The following is a 21,116-nucleotide window of genomic DNA, read 5'->3' as shown; positions in this document are numbered from 1 at the left end:
AGGCTGAGAATTCCGAGAAATTCCGACGCTGATATGGAACGAATTGTATTGTAATCATTGAATATGTTGAAAGGTATTTCCCTCCGAATGTAATAAAAATTTATATTTTCTTCTAAATTTTTAATCAAAAACGCGGTGAAATGGAGTTCACAATTAAAAAAAAAAATGTCGATTTGATTATAACACAAACAACGTATAAGAGTACAATAAGAAAACTGAGTTCTAAATCGGGGAAATTGAAATATTTTCTATTTTCACTTTTATTTATTTAAAAATGGATTTTATTAGGTTGGTTTTAATTGCTTATTTGTTCGAAAATTGCTTTCGTTTTAATTTTAAATGCTACAGTCTAAAGTTCTTAAGATAATAATTTTTTTCTTTTTCGTTGTATGAGAAACGTTGCGTTTATGTTCGTTGTTGAACTCGTTAATCGTTTTTTATTATTATTTTTCATTTAAAAGGAAACTGAAGAAATATACTAGCATCTAGAAGAGTTATAATTAGTTTGTTTGTTGGTAGGAGTTTTTGGTTTTTTTTTTTTGGTTTTTGCTTAGATTAGATTAATTAGATCGAAAATGGTTTTTTATCAAAGAAGAATTATTTCTGTTCAATTCTTAATTATAATGCCTTTTAAAGGGTGTCTATTTAGAGCTAGAATAAGTTTTTAGTTCAGGACTAGTATTCAATTACGAGGGGACTAGAAATTTTTATGTTAAATAAAAACAAAAAGTTTCCTTTTGTTTGAATTTTGTAAATTAATTTTTGTTTTTGGATTTTGTTCGTTGCATTCAATTTTAATAATTCGTTTAAATAAAGATGGACGTCTTGTTCAAACACTAAAATTTAAAAAAAAATCCTTTTATGTTCCGTAATCATTTAACTGTTCAGCTGTATCCGCGCACATCAAAAACGTTGACCGATCGCTCTTTTATGTGTGGCTTTTTGCACTCTAATTTTAAAACTTTTTTTTACATTTATATACAATAACTAGAATATTCAATTTTTTTGTTGTTTTTTTTTCTCATAAACTTCTTACATTTAATTTTCATTTAGTTCATAATTTTATGTATAAGAACAGTATAAGTTTAATATACCACGGCCACCTAATAAAAGCAGCTAAAATTAACACATGTCTAAGTGGTAAATTTACATTATTTCATGTTTGGAGCATTAAAGTCACAAAAAAACATAAACAGAAGAGACATAAACAAGGGGAAAAATAAAAAAATATTTCTCTAAACTCTAAAAAACATTAAAAAATGTTAAAAATCTTACTTCTGTTACCCACCGAATGAGGCCGTTATTTGTATAGTGTTCGTACTTCTGGGCAGTACAATATTCGTTGTCGGATTGCTTTTCGTTGGTAGATTATTATTGCTTATTGTTGGTATCACCACATCGATCGGAAGAGTCGGCGTTGCCGGATTGCTGTTCGACGATTCGTCGATGATGAGTGGACAGTTTTCGTCTTTGAAACAAGCTGATTCCAAGTGTTTGTTTAGGTAGGACTTTAGGGCGAATGTCTTGTGGCACCGTTGACATTCAAAGTTTTTGTCGGCCGAATGAGTTTGCATATGCGCTCGTAGATTCGATCGATCGGCGAATGCCTTGCCACAGTGGGCACAGCCATATGGTTTCTCACCACTGTGAATGAAAGATTTAGATTTAGGTGAGTCACTGAGTTTTCACAATTTGTGCAAAAGAGAACTACTGCAAAATGTGTCCCGGAGAACACAACAAAAAAGTCATCAGACTACCAAAAAATGTAAAATCAAGTTGCTGCTCACCTATGAGAACGCAAATGTCCTTGTAAAAGCCACGGTCTCGAAAATAATTTACCACACACGCTACAACTGTGCGATAGTTTGTGCGTTAAAATGTGCATAGCCAATGCGGGCATTGACACATAAGCCTTGCCACAGGTCATACATTTTTTGGCCGATTGTGAGTCCAGACTGCGATGGGTCTGTTTGTGCCGCGATAAATTGCTCGACGTGGCATATTGTTTGCCGCATTCGGTGCACGTATATTTCGATTTATTTTCAACAGCGTCCGGCGTCACTTTCCGTTTCGATCGACCATCACTGACGAAAAACGCTTCGTATGTGTACGCAACCGTAGCCGAATTGGGACTTTTTAACGGTTCGTCGGCACCTTGATCCAATAAATTGGTTAAATTATTGTTTTCATTTTGAACACAATCATTGTAGTTATTATTGTTGGCCAACCGATTCTCATCGTCAGGTACAATTATTGTTGTTACATTTTGGTGGGGCAAGTGATGATGTTGCTGTTGTTGCTGCTGCTGTTGTAAATCTTGTTGTTGTTGATTATTAGTAATAAGTTGATGCGGCTGTGGAGGAGGTAAAAATGCAGTGGACGCACTTAAATCTAATATGGCATGGGCAGCATGTAAATCTTCTTCAGCTGGTATTCGCATTTCAAACGATCGCGGTAGTATTGTTGGCCTGTCGTCCAAAGAGTATGGCCGATAGATGTCTTTCTTCTTTGGTGGCAATGATAATGCGGCTCCGGTACTTGTGAAACACATTGCAAGCGATTTGTTTCGGTGATGTGTCGGTGTTGTTTGGGGTTCCTGTTTCAGGGTTATGGGACTGTAGCGTCCAGATTCGTCGGGCGAAAGTTGAGTGATAACGTAGGATGTTGTTTGTGACGGATGCGACGGTGATGTCATTACAGTTACTTCATGATCCATTCGTGGCAGGTACGCGGTAAAGTGCATTGGTGAAACATCGTGACCACCGTATCCTGCAAAGAAAAATGGAATAAATTCCAATTAGAATGGCAGTCTGAACAAACATTCTTTGTAAAAAGAAAATTTCGATTTCGTACAATTCACAGTCAGACTGCACTCCTTCTTCTACCATCATACGAACGTATATTATATTTGACGCGAAGTCTCAGTATATTGAGAATGTACACATCTATGCGCACAGTCTATCTTCCTTCATATATTAATCTGAACTTAAAATGAATGGCAATCATCATCATTCATCCGTAAGTTTATTTTATTAATTTTCCGTTGAGTCGTCGGAATTACTATATGTTTTCTCATAACAGTTTATGTACAACCGGATTTATGTTTTCCTCGATTTTCTTTCATTTCTGTGAACTCGATTAACGAAAGAGGTTTTTCTGTTTGGTAAGTTTGTATAAGACTTTCGCTATATACGTTCAGACAACATTATCTTATTCGGAGCAAATTTCATAATTATGTTTGAGTATGAACCTGTCAGTATACATGGGTGTATGTATTCAGTGAAATGCTACCACTCTGTGTTCAGCAAATGAAAGAGATTCTTGGCAGGAAGCATAATCGCTCCCATTACACTTCCGTTAAATTGAAGGCGCAACAAAGGGTACCAGTTCATGAAGATATTTTACAACAAAATCAGTTTACACTGTCAACACATTCTAATGAAAAACTTTGCTGAGCTATATACTGGGCTATAACTTGCCAAATTGCATAATAAAGTTGAAAATACAATTTCAGAACTTGACAAATTTTCTGGTTATAATAACTGATATGATAACATTATAATCACGTAATATACCATCATCATCATCATAGATGTCACGTTAACTCAAGAGCAACAGGTTCACTCTGACCAGAACTGATGGTTTAGACAAGTTACTTACAAATAATTCATCTACCTCAATAAAACTTTCCGAAATTAATTCAACTTTATCCCTCAACCTGAAAGTAATTATATGCAACTAAAAAGCTTGCATGAAGCTATTACTACTGTGCCATACTTTTAAATACAGGGATATGGAACTTTATCGTATGTATTCCATCGTAACGGATAAATTAATTTGTTGCATGTGCTATTAGAATAAAATATGAAAAAAAAAATCCAAATTGCTGTAACCGCGTGACAGCATGTCAACTTTTATAATGTTTAACCACTTTTATGTAACGAATGAATGAGATTTCGGAAAAACGCTAATTTCAATTCTGTGCATATTCGACTGCCTCGCAACTCGCCGTTATACTTTCTATATACGTATATATAGGCTGGGGCGGTTAGACCGATATTTTTATTTCTTAATGAGCCAGAATGAAAATTGCATGTGCTGTGCATTTGGAAAATTACTGTAACAACTCAATTAAATTTTTTTTTCTCTTTGTTTCAACATTTACGACTAGAGCTGCATAAATGACGAATGTGCGTTTTGTTTCCTGGCAAAAATCAATTTAGAATTTACAAAGGGAAAGTGAAGTGGATCGTTTATGGTTGTGTCGCATCGAATAACATAAATTATGTTGTGAGATACATTTTATGCTTAGACGGACAGAATGGTATGCGGATACAAATCATAATTGATGGGAACTAATTGTAAAAGTAGCATTTGGAATAATGTGGTGTATTCAAATGTCGCGACATTCAGTCTTCTATAGTCAAATTGTTGTTTCAATTCTCTGTTATCAATTATTCCGTTGTTTCTAGGTCTATAAACTAGGTCCTAGCAGTCCCAGTGGTATAATTTTTCTGTCACACAAATAACTGTATTTTGGACAACTAGTTACGTAACAACTTAATCACAATATATTTTCTCTGCTGCACCATTGAGTACATTTTCCAATACATCAAATGACGGGAAAAAACTGTACATAAAATCATTCCACACCAATCGATATATACTTTTTATTAAGTGATATACTCACTGCTGATGTATGCCAGAAAATACCAGTGATATTATATATAGCAGTAGATAGACAGATAGGAATCCTTACCAGTATTTCGGTAAATAATATATTTGTATGTGCTTGTTCTTCTCTACGTATATGACGGTTTTTATCAAGGGCAGACTGTATATTCGTTCATACATTGGAAATGGTTAGACACAAAACGAGACGAGAAGGGTAAGTTATCCAGTTTTATACACATATAAATCATAAAAAAAGGAAGAAAAAAAAAGCACTAGTTGCGACTCCGATTGTCATGTTTTTCTATTAACTGAGCCGTAAAACCTATTTTCTGGGAAAAATGAAAGAAACAAAAATGATAAATAAATCTGATTTTCCTTGAAAATCGTTTTTATGTTCGCTGAGCACATAAGAAGATATTTGTAACGAGAGAAAGAAATGAAGAAATTGTGTAAAAGATTTGATCACTGATGTTAACTTTAATAGGATGAAATTAAATTTTAAAATGATTTAATATTTTTGTGATGTAATAAAGTTGTCGTAGTTAAGGGGTGGAAATTGACATAAACGAAATATCGTTTGTTTTCTCTGCTCGTTTTGCAATCAACTTAAAATGGATTTGTTGTGAAAGCGAACGATTTTTTTCGTTTTTTTTATTGTTCACAAAATTAGTGTTCGCTTATGGTAAGGACACTGGATATGCTGGGATGCACGAGATGAAACCTTATTTAAAATAATAAAAAAAAATCCTGACAACGCCAACTTAACATATCGATTTTGTTCAAGAAACTGTAACGTTCCACTTGGTCCACATTCTACAACGAAAGTATTTCGATTTTTTTTCTCTCTCTCGAACAAGACAAGAGCATCTTAAAGTTCATTAATTCAATTTAATCACGTTGTCGAAATGACTGAGTTTATCGAGGAAAACGGTTGGAAATTTTATCTTTTGGTATATTGCCAACTGTTCTTCTCGAAAAACTTATCATTACGATGCGATAGAAGTGCTGGCGATAAGTTGATATTCCTGTTCTTCTTCTTTTATAAGTTTTGTGTCGCACTGCAGTAGTTTTAAGTGGGAATAATAAACAATTTTTTAAGTGTCATTCTAGTTATGGACGTGATCGAGTTGTTTTAGAGAGATTACAGGAATTAAAAGGGAATTTTCTAATTGATTGGCTGATTTAACACATTCGTACCAGAAATAGCAAAAGTACAATTTTATTTGATTCCGACTGACGATAGTACAGTTTACATGTTGCATTATTGTGTTGGCGTGTGGGAAATAGAAATAGAAATTCAAAAACGAAATATGAATTCGGTGTCACATATACTGTCACGATATAATACCTGCTTCACACATAAGTTTCTCTTCTTTCTAGCTTCTTTTTAACCGAAGTCCTAAATTTCAATTTCAATTTAATTTTATTAAAAAAAGGGAATATTTAATGTCGTCCTAATATAATTTATATGAAAAAATACTGCCATCTTCGTGCGCCAAAAAAACTTTGAACCTGTGGACTGTATTTGCATAGCAAAAAATATTTTCCATTTCTTTTCACAACTTCACATAAAAATTATCAGCATCACCAGTCACATAGTTTTTTTGCCACTGAAAATAATTTCCCGTTTTTTTCGTCCTCCCTTCGAGAGGATTATATTTTCTTCTGTCCCAGGGTATTTATATGTGCATCGTTTCCGTTAAAATGAATTTAATTTTGAAAGAATTATTTTCTAGATATAATGAGAATAGTGTTGAAATGGAGGATGTAGATGAGTAGCAACAGTCTGCTTCAATATTAAAATTTTAAATTAATGTGATACTGTTCTATGCTGGTGATGCAGAAAATGATATTCTTTTATGCATTGTTGTCTATACATATATAGCAGACGTACCATACCATGTCGAAATTGACGAATGATGATGGCTATTCATAAAATATTGCATTTTATGGTCTTGTGTTCGGAAAATGTTGAGAAAACTGACGGTGACAAAAAACAAAATTTTAAATTAACCAAACCGAACACTTACTCGTTTCCGGTTAATTTTATGCACAAAAACCTCATTTCCCATTATTACTCATGTTTTAAAATGTGTCACAAAAGTGAAAATTTTTAAACTTTTCCACCGCATACATTTAAACGAGAAGTGGAACAACAACAACAAAAAATGAAATAAAAGAGGAAAGAGACTGCCATCCGAAGCACTTTAATTTATCTGGAGTGTATATAGTGGCAAAGCTTCACAAATTCTATACTGTAGTTTCTATCATTGGGATGTGTGCTCAGATAAATTGTGTGGTGTGGTTATATCAATCCATCCTTATGTGCATTTTGTGTTCGCATTTACATGTCCCCTTATAGCAAAACATAAAACAATTGTGAATGGAAAATTGTGTGGTGCTTGCTTTTCGGTTTTAAATTATACCAATGAGCATACATATATATAGGTGGGTACTGCATATAGCACAGTCTCATATATGGTTGTCTACTTAATGAAAAGCATACTCGTTTTGCATATATTCGACTTCTATAACATGGTACGGTTTGTTTTATATCAAATGCTCTGGTAAACGACATGGTTCTATGGAAACGAAAAGTACTTAGGAATGGTATCAGCTATTCTTTAATTAAACTCGGCCACATTACAAATTTTGCATTTAACATAATAAATGGGATTCTGTATGGTGAATAGATTATAGTTGATCTTTCCAAAACAATTAAAATTGGAATCATGATGCAATTCTGCAAATGTTTCCATAAAAAGCAGAATGCCAAGTGTCGAGCGATGTCAAAACGTTTATTTTCACAAATTGAAACGAAAGCCTAATTAAGCTTTCGTCGAAAAACATTTGTGTCGCTACAAACGTAACACAATCATCCGAATTGAATTTTATTCAAAGTTTACGAAATACGCTAACAGAGTAGACAATGTCGTCTTATCATAGTTAATTATAAAATGGAAACAATTATATCTGTGCGCACCGCCCATGCAAAATTCCACTGATAAATTAGCTTAAATGTCACAGTATTAAAACAATTTTTTTTAACAACTTTCAAGCATAAGACAAAAAAGAAATTCTAATTTGAATGAAAAACTCTTATCATCCCTGTGTCTAAAGATATCAATCAAGAACTTCAAACAATTAATTAGCATGTAACATTCCTCCCTTGATGTTCGCTTATTTTACTTTTTTTTCCATTTCAGTCTTTTTCTAAATCAACATTGTATACCTGTTTGCAGAGAGAAAGAAAGAAAAAAGCAGCAGCACGGATAAGCGTATATAGAAGCGCAACAGTTTTTCATTTGTTTACGTCTACAGAGGTTGAATACAAACATTGTACATAGGTAAGGTAAAATAAAACTAATAAAAAAAAACAATTTTCAACAGGCTTCGGTAGGAAAAACGATATATGAAAAGGTATCAAAATAAATTTCACTCTGTATATTACAAAGGCAGGGAAAAAAAAGTCCCTTTCGAACCGAAGGTACGTATAATATAGAAAAAAACCGGATATGAGAAAAGTATCATAACCTTGTTTTTAAAACATTTATGCATAGTACTTTGCACAAGAGAATATATTGTTTCGGTCTCATCATACATGACATTACAAACAAGATAAGAATGAGCAACAAGCTTTCCGAAACCAAATACGATACGACCAAAAAAAAAAGAAATACGAAGAAAAATTCAGAAGCAAGTTTTTCATTTGAGATATAATCTCATTCTGGTAAACTCGAATTCTGTCATATTTAAAAAAAGAGAGAGTTGAAATTGTAACTATTCGGTGAAAGACGATGAAGGTAAAATGGAAAGTGTTATGGAAAGAATATGTTTTGTTTACCATAAGATTGACTTTTTGGGGAGAGACGAGACGAGTCTTTATTTTTTCAGTATTTTAATATAAATGACAATCGGAAAACATCGTAAGAACATAATCATATTGATATGGTTGTAAGCCGTAAGACCAAAGAAAAATATTGAAAGAAAAAACAGAAGATAATTCAAACAAAAAACAGGATTAGACGTATCAGTATTATAGGTATTTTAATACTCCCAGACTTTATATTCTATATGAGATCAAAAAAAGCTTACAACCGGATTTATGTCAATTTTACCATTATATTAATGCGCATACGGTATACATCCCGTGAATGTTACAAATCGCATTCATTTTCCATATACCGAAACACACATGGAAATGTACAAAACAAATGTATTTTCCACCAGAAAACTCTTATTAAACGTCAATGTTTCTGCATATGACACGAAATGTTTTTCGTTTTCTCAATTTAGATTTTCTTTTTAAGAAAAATTTGCGTGCGGAAAACATGCGAACGACAATATTGGTTTTGCTTCTTCACGCATTTATATACGGCAAAAAAAGCACTACCACACTTTGGTATCGAGTACAAAAAAAACACACACAAAGTATAAAGGGAAATCAATTTGGAGAAGCTTGGTACAAACAAAAGAAAATCCTTAAGCGCGAAATGCTCGTCTTATTATGATTATTTTGTCTTTTCGTTTCGTATTTTTACAATTTTATGTTTTGTAACTTGAATGTGTATAAGTGTGTATATATAGATAGCGAAGCGGTAGATGGAGTTTCCCTTTTGACAAACAGTCTCTTATTTATGCCACACAGAACAACAGTCAAAAGTGTGTCGAATCAGGGTGTTGTTGTTGGTAATGAGATTACACATTAAATACTTGTGGGGTATTTAAAGAATTTATTTGGTTTTTGATTATTTAAGGGCTTTTCTTTTGTTTTTCTTCGAAAACGAATGTAATTTACTGGAAATGATTTGTATTATTTGAAAAGTAATTTTAGGCGGGAATTAGGTTTCATAATCAGGACCAGAAAAATATAATTAAATTCAAGACGAAAATATATAACTTTGGAATTGTTTTTGCCAGGTTCAACAATAATAATTTAACTTTTGTTGTACTTATACACTTGATGGTGGTGAGATTATATATTGTGAAAATCGACTAATTGCCGACCTGATGTTCATAACGATGTTAAATGTGCCAGACGGTTATTTTAACTTTAGCGAAATGAGATCGGCGAATCTACTACTTCATTTGTATATCCTAATGTTTGATAGAAAATCTATCACATCCATGTTTTTATCAGAAATTTCGCTATTTAAGAGTAGTCTAGAAAGCCATCATCTGTTATTATTGACGCCCTTTGTCGACAGCAGATCACTAGTCGTCCAGATGACTATAGATCTCTTTACACAAATTTGTTTCATATCTTTTCCCACAAAGTGGAACTTAGGCTAAAATCGTTCGAAAAGTCGACAGACTAATTTATATAAATAAAATAAGAAGTTTGTTCACCTGTCGATTCATTCTTGAAGTGAACGGTACAAATCCATATTAAATATTTAAATGGTGAACACAACGTAAATATCGAAAATCTTCGATCAATAACTGTAGAAAACGTGACAACTCTTTCGATTTAAACTTCGTAACAGTCTGAAGCTGAAAGGATTTCAATGTTTTCCACGTAACACATCTAGATTTGTATAATATATGCAGAGAATTAGAAAACATTTTTTTTTGTTTATTTCGGCAGAGTTTACCATGTACACAACGGCATTTGAATAGGTGCAGAAAATCAAAAAATTTCGATATAAATATCCATTTCTCCGCTTAAAACCTCTCGTTTTACATTAAAAACCGGTGATGATATGTGACTCTAACCGTATCTAAATGCATATGCTTTGGATTTTATCAGCTCCCACAGTGCCAATATACCAAATGCTTAAAATACATAAAAACATACATAATATCAACATCAACTTTATGCTCAGGTTTTTCTCCACATATACATGGGAGAAGTTAACCGGGGTGTAGAACGTTAAGAGTTATTTGTATAGGAAATTTGCATTTCTCGTTTCTGACTACCAAACCATCCATAGAGATAACATGCAAGCTGAAATTGATTTCTTTTTCTGAAAATACATAAACATGTGAATGCAAGAGAAAGCTGCAGCTGCTGCATCAATTCTATACGATCGTCGTACCGAAGCGTATGTACATGCACTCCTCTACACAGCCATTCATCACTTTGAATTTGAATTAAAAAAAATAATAATAAACCAAGTCTTAATTTCTACGGCATATACACTACGATTTCTATGGAATGTGATGTGGCTTCATTATACACAGTCACTGCTGCAGTCATACGAAACTCCACACAAAACTCTCTCTCACTCATGCTTTGAATCGAAATCTGACAGGTGTGAAATGTGCGACTATAATAAAGTACTATACGTAGCATATTGTGGTGTAGCATGGAGTAGGTACTCTCTCACTTCACTCTGAAATGGTTTTTAGTACTTTAGATTCTAATCTGTATTGTTTATGCTATGCCGTGCACTAATTAAATGTCGGGAGGATTTTCATTATTGTTATTATTTAATGTCATGTCGGGCTATATCTATATATACATATATGCATGCACATATAAAATATACGATAGGAAAACGCGTCTATATACGAAGCGACATAATAACAAGCATGAACCGAAATCACTTCTTCATTTTCCATCCAACATGCACGGAGCTTATATTTTATAAAGCTCATCATCATCATAATGTAGGTAAGTTTTACAATTTACCATGAGCATAATCTATGTGTGGATGATACCAAATCGCATATTGTGTGACAACATATGCATTTTATGATGAATAATTTAGAATTTTGTGTGTTTTCCGCATTCAATTTTTATGGGAAAGGAGTGTGGAAAAACGAAAGAGTAAATTTCACTTGGGTTGATGTCAGCTTTCTTTTGTTTTTACCATGGATACATTTTTGATGATAAATTTTTGTTAAGCTTGTAACTTTCGTATGAAAATTGTTGCTTTCATTTAGGGTAAAGTGATAGCTTTTGGTTTTAAGTTTTTTTTTTTTGGAAAAATGATGGTGTTCGTATAATACACACCATCGGTTTATATAGAACATAAAATATGGATGAAACTATAACGTTAGCGGTGACATGCTGGTGAGAAAATTTTATTACAAAAGTGAGAAAATTATTTAAAATGTCCACTGACATGTAACACAAAGTAATTGCTCCTGGTTGTCAATTTCACCCTTGGCTGACTTAAATCCATGGACGATAATAGTAAAATATTTGTTTAGATTGATCAAATCAATTTAGAATTACAAAAACTGTTGAAGAACTAGCAAAATGTTTAAACAATTGAAGTTAAAGATTTTGAGCAAAACTTGGAACGAAAAAAGTAACAGATTTAATGATACCGCGATACGCTTGTCATTTGTACAAACATTCAAAAAACGTTAGGCGGCTCGGGCATTCCACAATTTGTTTCAGAACAGCAAGTGTTCGGCACATTTCTTAAGATTTACAGTGTTTGCACATATGTAACATTCAACCATAAAGTACATGTACTGCAAACGTAATTTGTAAATATAACAACCCTCATTCGTGCCTACATCTGTCTACCTTGTTAAAAATATATTAACGATAGTAAGTGAATGCCGTACATATACAATATTTATAAACACACTCAACACTCATATTACTGTATAAGTCAGAAATCATCAAACATACAAAGAACCCTACCATGAAAGGGTGTTGATAAATGTGTGTTGTGCACCGTTTTTGACATACACATCTGTTGCACACTTTTTCATATAAATCCAAAATCTAAAACTCCCCCTAAGGGATGTAGAGAAGAAAAAAAAAGAAATCGAAGAAACCAGTACTTGTTTCATGTCTCGCATCACGTTAGATATTCTGTACGACTTGTTGAAAATTTCAACGAACTTTGGAAATTTATTCGTTTATACAAAATCTCTCGTCAGTACAGTGTAAACTGGTGCTCCAACATACGAGTTTGAAAAGAAAATATTCAGAAAATTGGAGTGATTAACGTTGGAAAGTAACGAAAATTTAATACGATAACGTTCGGTCATAGGGATGTTGGTAATTTAATACCTTAATTCCTTAATAAAAATGAATAAATGAGTATGGTCACTGTCTCTATTAAGTTGTTCTCGAACAACGCAAACAGAGACAGTTGTGAAACTGTTTTTATACCGAGAATTGGTATAGCAACTAACAAAACGAAAGTGGTTGACATTATAAATTTCGAATGAATCAATCAATAATGTTCAACACTCTATCAAAATGGTAGGATGATAGGAAGATAAAATTATATGTTCCAAAGGTGGATTAATTTTAGACAATGCCGGTGAATTGATAAAATATTCATCAGAAAGCCCTACCCAATTTCAGCTTAGTAAATGTTCGATATTTGCTCGTAACGGCAAGAAAGGTCTGAGATTCAATGTAATTGCTCTTGATATTTCCGTTAAAAGGGGTTTCATGTCAAATTTACTTGTTCTTAATGTTGTGTAGCATCAGAAATTAAGTAAAATAAATTTACATAAAAATGTTTGTGACGAGGGGGCGAATAGAAAGGTGGCTGTGTAAGAAATGTAAAAATGCGTGAAACATTGTCAACAGAAAGTCACACTAAATGAGATGGATCATCAATCTAAATATTTAAAATTTTCAATGTTATTTCTTTCGGCAATAGGTACGTAGGTACTTTAAGTGATGAAATGATGTGGTATTGTGAAGATGGTGAATTTTTTCTCCGTTTTGACATTCGATTAAGAACTTAAGTCTTCAACGAAGGAAAATGGTAAAATGATTTTAAGCTCAATTTTTGGGGAACGTAAGAAGCTGAAAGAAAGCGTAAAGCTGATAATATTTTCCGTTGCTATTACCGTCGCTAATACGTATCAGAATAGGGCCTTCCACCAAAATTGATGTAGATGGAGCGAAATATTATAGAATTTATTAGACAATCCCACGTCAAATCAAAATAAATTTACGAATAGAAACTTCTTTCGTAGAGTTTGAATTGAACTTCGAAATCAATAAACATTTTTGCTTCGGAGATTATTACACGGTTTCGGGATATGCTGCCTGTTATGAAGACTACAGACAGATTCTTTTACCTTGGTAGTTCGCAGAGCCAAAATGTAAAAAATTATTTGTCATAATAAATGCCCTCATTTTCCTCAATTTTTAGCAATTTCCTTTGATGTTAAAAAGGGACTATACGTTGTCCATGCAAATAATAAAATATTTTTTCTATAAAAATGTGTTGCTCTATGTAGTGTTTTACCACATAAGTGGTGTTTTGCTAGAGAGAAAAAACAAACAAAGGAAAGTTCTTTGCTACTAAGTTCTGCCTGTGATGTTTTACGTAAAAGGTCTGTGACCGCAAAATGTTACTTCTCTGAGTTATGGTTTCGTTTGATGTTCGATACAATTTTTTTTTGTTTCGTTTTAACCGTACCGTGGAGTTAGTGGTCAGTAAATTTTAATTAACAATTAAGGTTAATCATGTTCTGCATCTATTAAGAGTACAGTTGACATATCAAACGCCACAGATGTCAAGAAAAGTTTAATGCTTCAATCAACAAGTGACGAGAAGGAAAGTTGAATAAAAGAGACAAAAATGTAGGAAAGTATGAAAATAGTTAAAATTGATCGACTATCCCCTTATAGGTACATAACTGAAGGCATTGCGACGCGTTGGTTCTCGCGGAAATTATTGTTGAAGAAAGCTGTTGCTTGGAAACTGTTGCTGTATAAATGATTAAGGATTACGATTGTGCCTCAATTTTGGGAGTATCTGGCAACACTACCATGCAACACATTACAACAACGAAAGTAACATGGCTCATGATGTTTGTGTCGAGACGGCGAAGAATAATATTTGCTAAATGAAAATTTCCTCATCAGAAAATATTCCAAATAAACGAACAACAACAAAAGCAAAAGACTAGCAAATAATAAAGGAAAAACCAAAATAGTCAGAAAATCTATTTGTTGAAAATAGCTTTAACTCCGACAGCAACCCATATACGTATACGTATGTATAACGGTAGAATTTCTGGTATATAAACCTTCGATCCCACATCCAAAACTCTGAAGTCATCTGAAAACACAATACAAAGTTATGTTCAATAGAAGTTACATATGCCAGATCCCAATGCACATCCTATTCTCTTCTACAACAACACTTTGTACATAGTTCGGAAGAATAACGAAAATCCTTGATTCTATAGAAGTATTTCTTTATTATTGCGCTATCTCGTCTATGTGTATGCAAAGTCGAGTATATGACTTTAAAGCTCTATTGTGACAATCTTGACACTGTAACAAAGTATATCGTAAGCTTTTTAATAAGAAGATCCTCAACTATATGAAATGTATTTTTATACATTTTTACTTGAGCTGTGAACGAATATACAGTTTGTGATAATAGAATGTGTTTGTGGATGAGAGCTTGGGTATTTTTTTTCTTCTTCGTTCTTTCTCTTCTCTTAAACTCATACCTCCTGGTATTGTTCGTGTAAAATCATTTACATAACTCATAAGTATGCACACAAACAAAAACGATTTACATGAAAAATATCACTAAAGGCTATGAGATCATTGTCTGGAAAATAGAAGAGCATAAGATTTGCATCACTAGATGTATGTACGATTACATACATTCCATTGTTACTGGCAAAAGGGGATGCAACAAGAAATTATATGAAAAAGTTACAAGTGCAGGAGGTGACCTAGCCGACATTATATTAAAATTCAAATTAATTATCCGCATTTGATGGTGTTAAATGTACTAGTTTAGACACCGTACATTGACCTTTTTTTCCCCCGATCGTTACATTTGTTCGAACAAATTTATTGCAACGCACAATCATCCAAATGTACGCGGGCACATAAAAGATGAAACTATGATAATAAGAAACATGAAAATCTTCAGAATCTCCTTGATGCGGTTACACAGCGCTCTTTATAACTAGACAGTTTTCTTATATACTTTATTGTTGTCGTTTTCAGCTTATCATAACTAATTAGCTTGCTTTTTCCATATTTTTTTTTGCTTGCTTTCGTTCGTATAATGAAAATATTTTCACTCTGAATAGAAATAAGATATTTCCTGTCCGTTTTAGTCGTTGACGTTCACTCAGAATGAGGCAAAAAAAAAACTTTTAGTTTTATTACAAAAAAACGAGAGAAAGAGAGAGAAGTGAAATCCTTTTTTTTCGGGTAAGAAAAATTGTCTTTGCAAAATATTATTTGTTATGTAAATTATTATGAGACGGGAACACGAAACTTAGCATTTTTATAGTCTTGTTTTATTACGGTTAAAGTGATATTGTTGCTGCTATGTGTATAATATGCCTCGCTACAACAGGTATAGCACTTTACTATGCCATAACGCTATATATAAATGTTGAATTTTACAAATTTATAAGTACAAACTTCTGTTACCGTTCTATATATGTTAATGTGGAAAACAACACAATGTGTCCTTTAGTGTATTACGTAAATAGTAATACTCAAAGTACCTACTTGAAATTTGTGCACTTTTGGAAAAGTTTATCGTATTCTTCCCTTCGAAACTGCCAACCTGGGCCCTCTTTCCAGTACATATATTTGGATTATTTAAATCACTTCCCGGTTAATGGAATTTTGAATCAAACACTGTTCCGGATAATTGGCCTTGCTTTTCCATTTCCAGTCGGAAAGAAATACATATTATACACCATTTGCGCCAACAATGGGCAAACGCGAAAACGATACATTGTGTCAATACACGCAGCCCTTTAAAGAGAAGCAACAGCTTCGCAAAAAAACGAAGAAATTCACAAAACACCACACAACTTGATCTTCCTCATTTTTGATCCAATTACGTAAAATCTGCAATCAAACTGTGTATATACACACAAAAAAAGCGTCTGTAAATGTAGAGCTATTTTTCAATGCTTTTGCATTGGTTTCTGGTTAAAAGTATTAAGTCCTTATGTAAAGTGGTATACTCGGTCTGTGTGTGTAGATATGTATACATTTCCCTTCTGTAGATTTTTTGTAACTTTTCTGTGTGTAATATACCCGATACCGCATATTTCACTATAAAAAACATGATTTTTCTGAAATCACATAAGGATTTAGACTTTTTGTTATGTACACGCTTCTACCACTCGGTGGATACTTAAATGAATGTTATGTATTCGTACTCTAAATGCTGGTTCTGTATATATACAAATGAGCAGAAAGAAAGCAAGCAACCAACAAGTAAGTACATTATTTACTTAAAGCAACATATCAGAATCGTAACGGGCACATGGTAGTAAGAGTCATGAACGAAACATAAGTTTACGGATACGATCTTTAAGGTTTTCTATGCTTAGTTTAGCATTTTATAATAAATCCTCATCGTCATCCATACAATCTATGCGCTGGCTTTTTTTTATGTGGAAAACATATGTGCATACATAAGTTGAGTACATGATCTGAGAAAATATTTGCCAAGTTCCGAAAAGTACATACATCGAGAACAGCGTACATAGCCGTTTTTTTCAAAGGTTTTTCCTGCATATATTCAATTCACATATCGACCGGCTTTTTTAGGTTTACATATTTACAGATGTATAAAATTGCTATCGAGTCGCGGTTTGTCTGATGTGTTTTTGTAGAGTGAAAAAATAGCATTTTTTTTTGTGTTGTGCAACTACCGGTTCTCTTTTTTGTGGTCAGCCATACATTGCCCCTAACTGTGTAACCTCATTATGTTTGTTGTTGTTTTTTATATATATATTCCTGTATTGACAAAATTCATACTGTGGATATTTTGTCCTGTTTCCACTTCTTGTTCTTTCTACGATCCCGTGCACGTTAAAGGTGTGTGAATATTGAAATTGTCGGTGAGGAAAAGTTGGAAATTTCAACGATTGTCAGACCGATTCATTTTGAAATTAAATAATTAGTTTAATGTTGGTCTGGTCTTCACGTTTTTAATGAGTGTACAGGTTTGGTCTACAATTTAAATTTCAAATTAGTTTCAAATGCAAGACAAAATTACTGGTTGTAGTCTAATCGAATGTAACAGGAAAATTCCATGTTACGTTAAAGTAATGTTATGGTGGACAGTGAATAACCGCCGTTGATAATCAGAACCGTTGAGGGTATAATTTTGCATGAAATTTTCATTTTCATTCAAAACTTTCTGTTCAATAGAAACAGTCAATTTTAAGAATTGGAATTCATGGAATATACAAGCAAACAGGACAAGGCATTACATGAAATTTACATTCGAAATGTTAAATTTAATTGCTATTAATTGTTATTGAATTGTCTCGGATCGACATAGACATTACGCTCGAAAAAGATGAAACGAGGATTTATTCCATGGCTTAACGTCATAGCTTTGCCATGATTTAAAAAAAATGTACCGACGTCATTGTAATTTTTTAGTTCTCCACTCTTGGCGAAGAACAGAATGAAGATTTTGTTTAGTGAGCAATGCTCATTGAACATTGTTTTCCCCCAAAGACTTTTCCAACAATTAAATTCGAATTTAACGCCATTAGAGAATTTGTATATTGAACACCGACGAAATGTACCTCCTCCATATTGGCCCTTGAACGCTATAAATTGTACAATCTATCAAATATATCACTCAGAAAAGATTAAGTATAAGAAAACCATAATTCGCTCTCGGTTTAATTATCACCACCTACTGAGTCCACCCTCATAATCTCATGATCCAAATGCCTGCCAAACCGACCAAGGTAGCGAACGAAATATGTATAAAAAAAAATAACCAAAACAACTTAAAACAAACAAAACAAATAAATTTATTTTCTGTTTTAATAACAAAAATAAGATTATTTGCCATCTCCCACAAGATTTATATATTGTTCACTTTATCGCGCATTCATTTCACAATTTTCTTTCTTTTGGCTTTTTTTTCCTTCTTTTCCTTTTATTTTTCCCTATATATAATACGTAGATCTTATACCCGAATATTACACTTTTCGTCTCAAATTTTGTACAACTTTGACTTCGCACAGAGATAAAAATACCAAGAGGAAAGAAAGGAAAAAAAACTTCTTTCTGGTGAATATAAATGTAAATATTATTCGTTGTGAATATTAATTATGTTTTATTTTGTGCAAGTTTTATGTCGGGGTTTTTAAAGGAATTGTTTACTTTTGAGATAAAAAAAAAAATTGGCTAGAGAAAGTGTCAAGGATTCCTCTCTTCTGATTTCTTTAAATGTTTATTTTATGAACTCTATATTGCCACGAGAACAATTTTATTAGCTGTCGTTATTGTGGATTTTATAACCGAATCGAAAAAAAATGAAACGGTCTCAATCAATATCCCTGAACTATATGTTGTGCCTATGCACTACCACCATCGATGGACTATAAAAAGTTCTACGATCTATATAATTCGAAAAATAAACAACGAAAACAATGACTTTACAATGTCTTTAGTTAATAGTTAAATAAAAATAGCCATTGCCTATACAACTGTTACATCAAATGAAAAAAACTTCCATCAGCCGATAAAAAGCCAATAGCTAATTCAACTTTATTATTTGTGTGTGTACATTGTACATTTCTGAGTTTATCAAGAGAATCGTACACACCGTCAATCAATTTGTTCGATATGGGCACTAAACTCATAATGGAAAACTGAATAATTGATAAACTATTTGCTAATGGCCACGATATTAAATGATAATTGTTTATTCGTGAACTTCTTTAATAAGTATATAGGCCTCAGGTGGATAGATTGATATAGACTAGACGAGGGAATATAAATATTCCAGATACTGAATGGTATATGTTTTCTCGATAGAGTTAAGCTTGCATGAAATTGGTATTTCAATTTCATTTCGATATTTTCGATCATTACATTGTTTTAGTCCGAATGGTATACACGTATAGAACATGTTATGTATCGCTCGTGCAGCTCAAATTGTTACGATTAATTTTAACGATATTTTTATCGTATATTCGATATGACACGGCATATTAATTAGATTATAGTGATCACAAGGATAATAGTTACTTAATTGACTTACCATTATATAGTATAGTTGAACCACGTGTTGCTTCGGGCGAATGGGGTGGTGGTGACGGAGCGGTTTGTCCAGCTGTAGGCGATGAAGGTCCCCAACACGATGCCGTTACTACTGTCGTTTTTCCTGTTGCTACTGCAGCTGCTGGTGCATCACCGACAACATCGATTTCTTCCTCTTCATCCAAATCAAGATTTGGTTCTTCAGCACGATCCGGCCATGGATATGCCTTCCATTTCTTTGCCATCAAACATCGGGGCATTTTCACACAATATGAATTGAATTGGAAACAGTGCAAATATTTGCCACTTTTCGATTGTATTTAATGCAAGATTTCGTTGACTGTTCGTTCAATGGCAATATTATTGAGAACGTCTTAATCGTCGCCTACGTGATTTTCGATGTTTCTTCGATACTGGTACGATGGTCGAGTTACTTTTGGTTGAACTAAATAATTTCGTATTTGTCGAAAAATATTTATTATTAATGTACACCGGTTCCGTCATCCGAACACTGCGAATAAATAAAGTTTCTGAATGTTTTCCACACTTTAAAAACCGAAACTCAATTTAATTAATTTAAATGGGGAATCAGTTCGACAAGTCTATCGAGACGATAATGTAAATTTGATTCGAAAGTAATGTTTAATTCTTCTTCTCTTTTATCTTCGGTCGGCAATCAATCACAAAATGCACAATCAGCAATTTAAATTTCCTCAATCCAGATATAATCAATCATAAACCGCTTCATACAATTTTTATTCACTTTCGTTATGTAGATTCTCTTTTGCTGTTTATCCTTTTTTTATACTTTTGTTGTGTGTGCAACAATCAGTCCAACACCAAACAAAAATTATCGACGAAAAAATGTTTTTTTTTATTATTAAATCAACAACACAAAACAAATGTCTTCACACAATCAATGTTCTGCCACAAAAATATCAACAAAAAGTCGTCACAAAGTCTTTGTCGAATAAATGGAATATTAAAAGTTTGTTGGTTTCTTTTTCGGAAATATAGTGAAAGAATTGTGTGCGGTTGTGTTTTTGCGATTTGAAAAAAATTTTAATATCAAAAATATTGTAACCAAAAAAATGAAAGACTTTTTTGTTTTTTTAAATATTTTACAGTTTTTTTATATTAATGCTGAGTATGGTTTTTTTAGGGTATATAGATTTAAGTTTAAAATGTTTTGAATAATAATTATACAGAGAAAAAGTGCGAACCGAACGCTTACAACCCTTACAGGCTTTTGATTCATCCCCGACTGTGTATCGGCTTTATAAACCGATTCAACTAGTCGAATTGAGTTTTACAGTGGGGATGAAATATCATCGCACATGTCACATGTTGTTTTGTGTATGCGCCCCTTGCGTTTTTATATTTTCGACTATAATAATATTATATCCTTCGTAGTATCATGATATTCTCTCGTATTTTTCATGCTTCCTCTTTCAATGTGTACGTATAAACACAGTGTTATGTTTCATCGGTTTGT

At 32.9% G+C, this 21,116-nt stretch overlaps 1 protein-coding gene across 1 annotated transcript; it reads right to left on the bottom strand.

Annotated features, from left to right (window-relative positions):
• Positions 1–531: 531 nt before the first annotated feature.
• On the bottom strand, positions 532–20,875 carry LOC119073703 (chorion transcription factor Cf2). Its single transcript, XM_037179303.1, has 3 exons — positions 19,623–20,875; positions 1,788–2,769; positions 532–1,644 (listed from the first exon to the last, which is right to left on the bottom strand). Exons 1-3 carry the CDS (start codon positions 19,879–19,881, stop codon positions 1,281–1,283), a joined length of 1,605 nt encoding a protein of 534 aa, XP_037035198.1. The 5' UTR covers positions 19,882–20,875; the 3' UTR covers positions 532–1,280.
• Between the last annotated feature and the right edge of the window lie 241 nt (positions 20,876–21,116).

Source organism: Bradysia coprophila, unplaced genomic scaffold, assembly GCF_014529535.1.
Source record: "Bradysia coprophila strain Holo2 unplaced genomic scaffold, BU_Bcop_v1 contig_138, whole genome shotgun sequence".
NCBI classification, from domain to species: domain Eukaryota; kingdom Metazoa; phylum Arthropoda; class Insecta; order Diptera; family Sciaridae; genus Bradysia; species Bradysia coprophila.
This window is presented reverse-complemented; position numbering and strand designations above follow the sequence as displayed.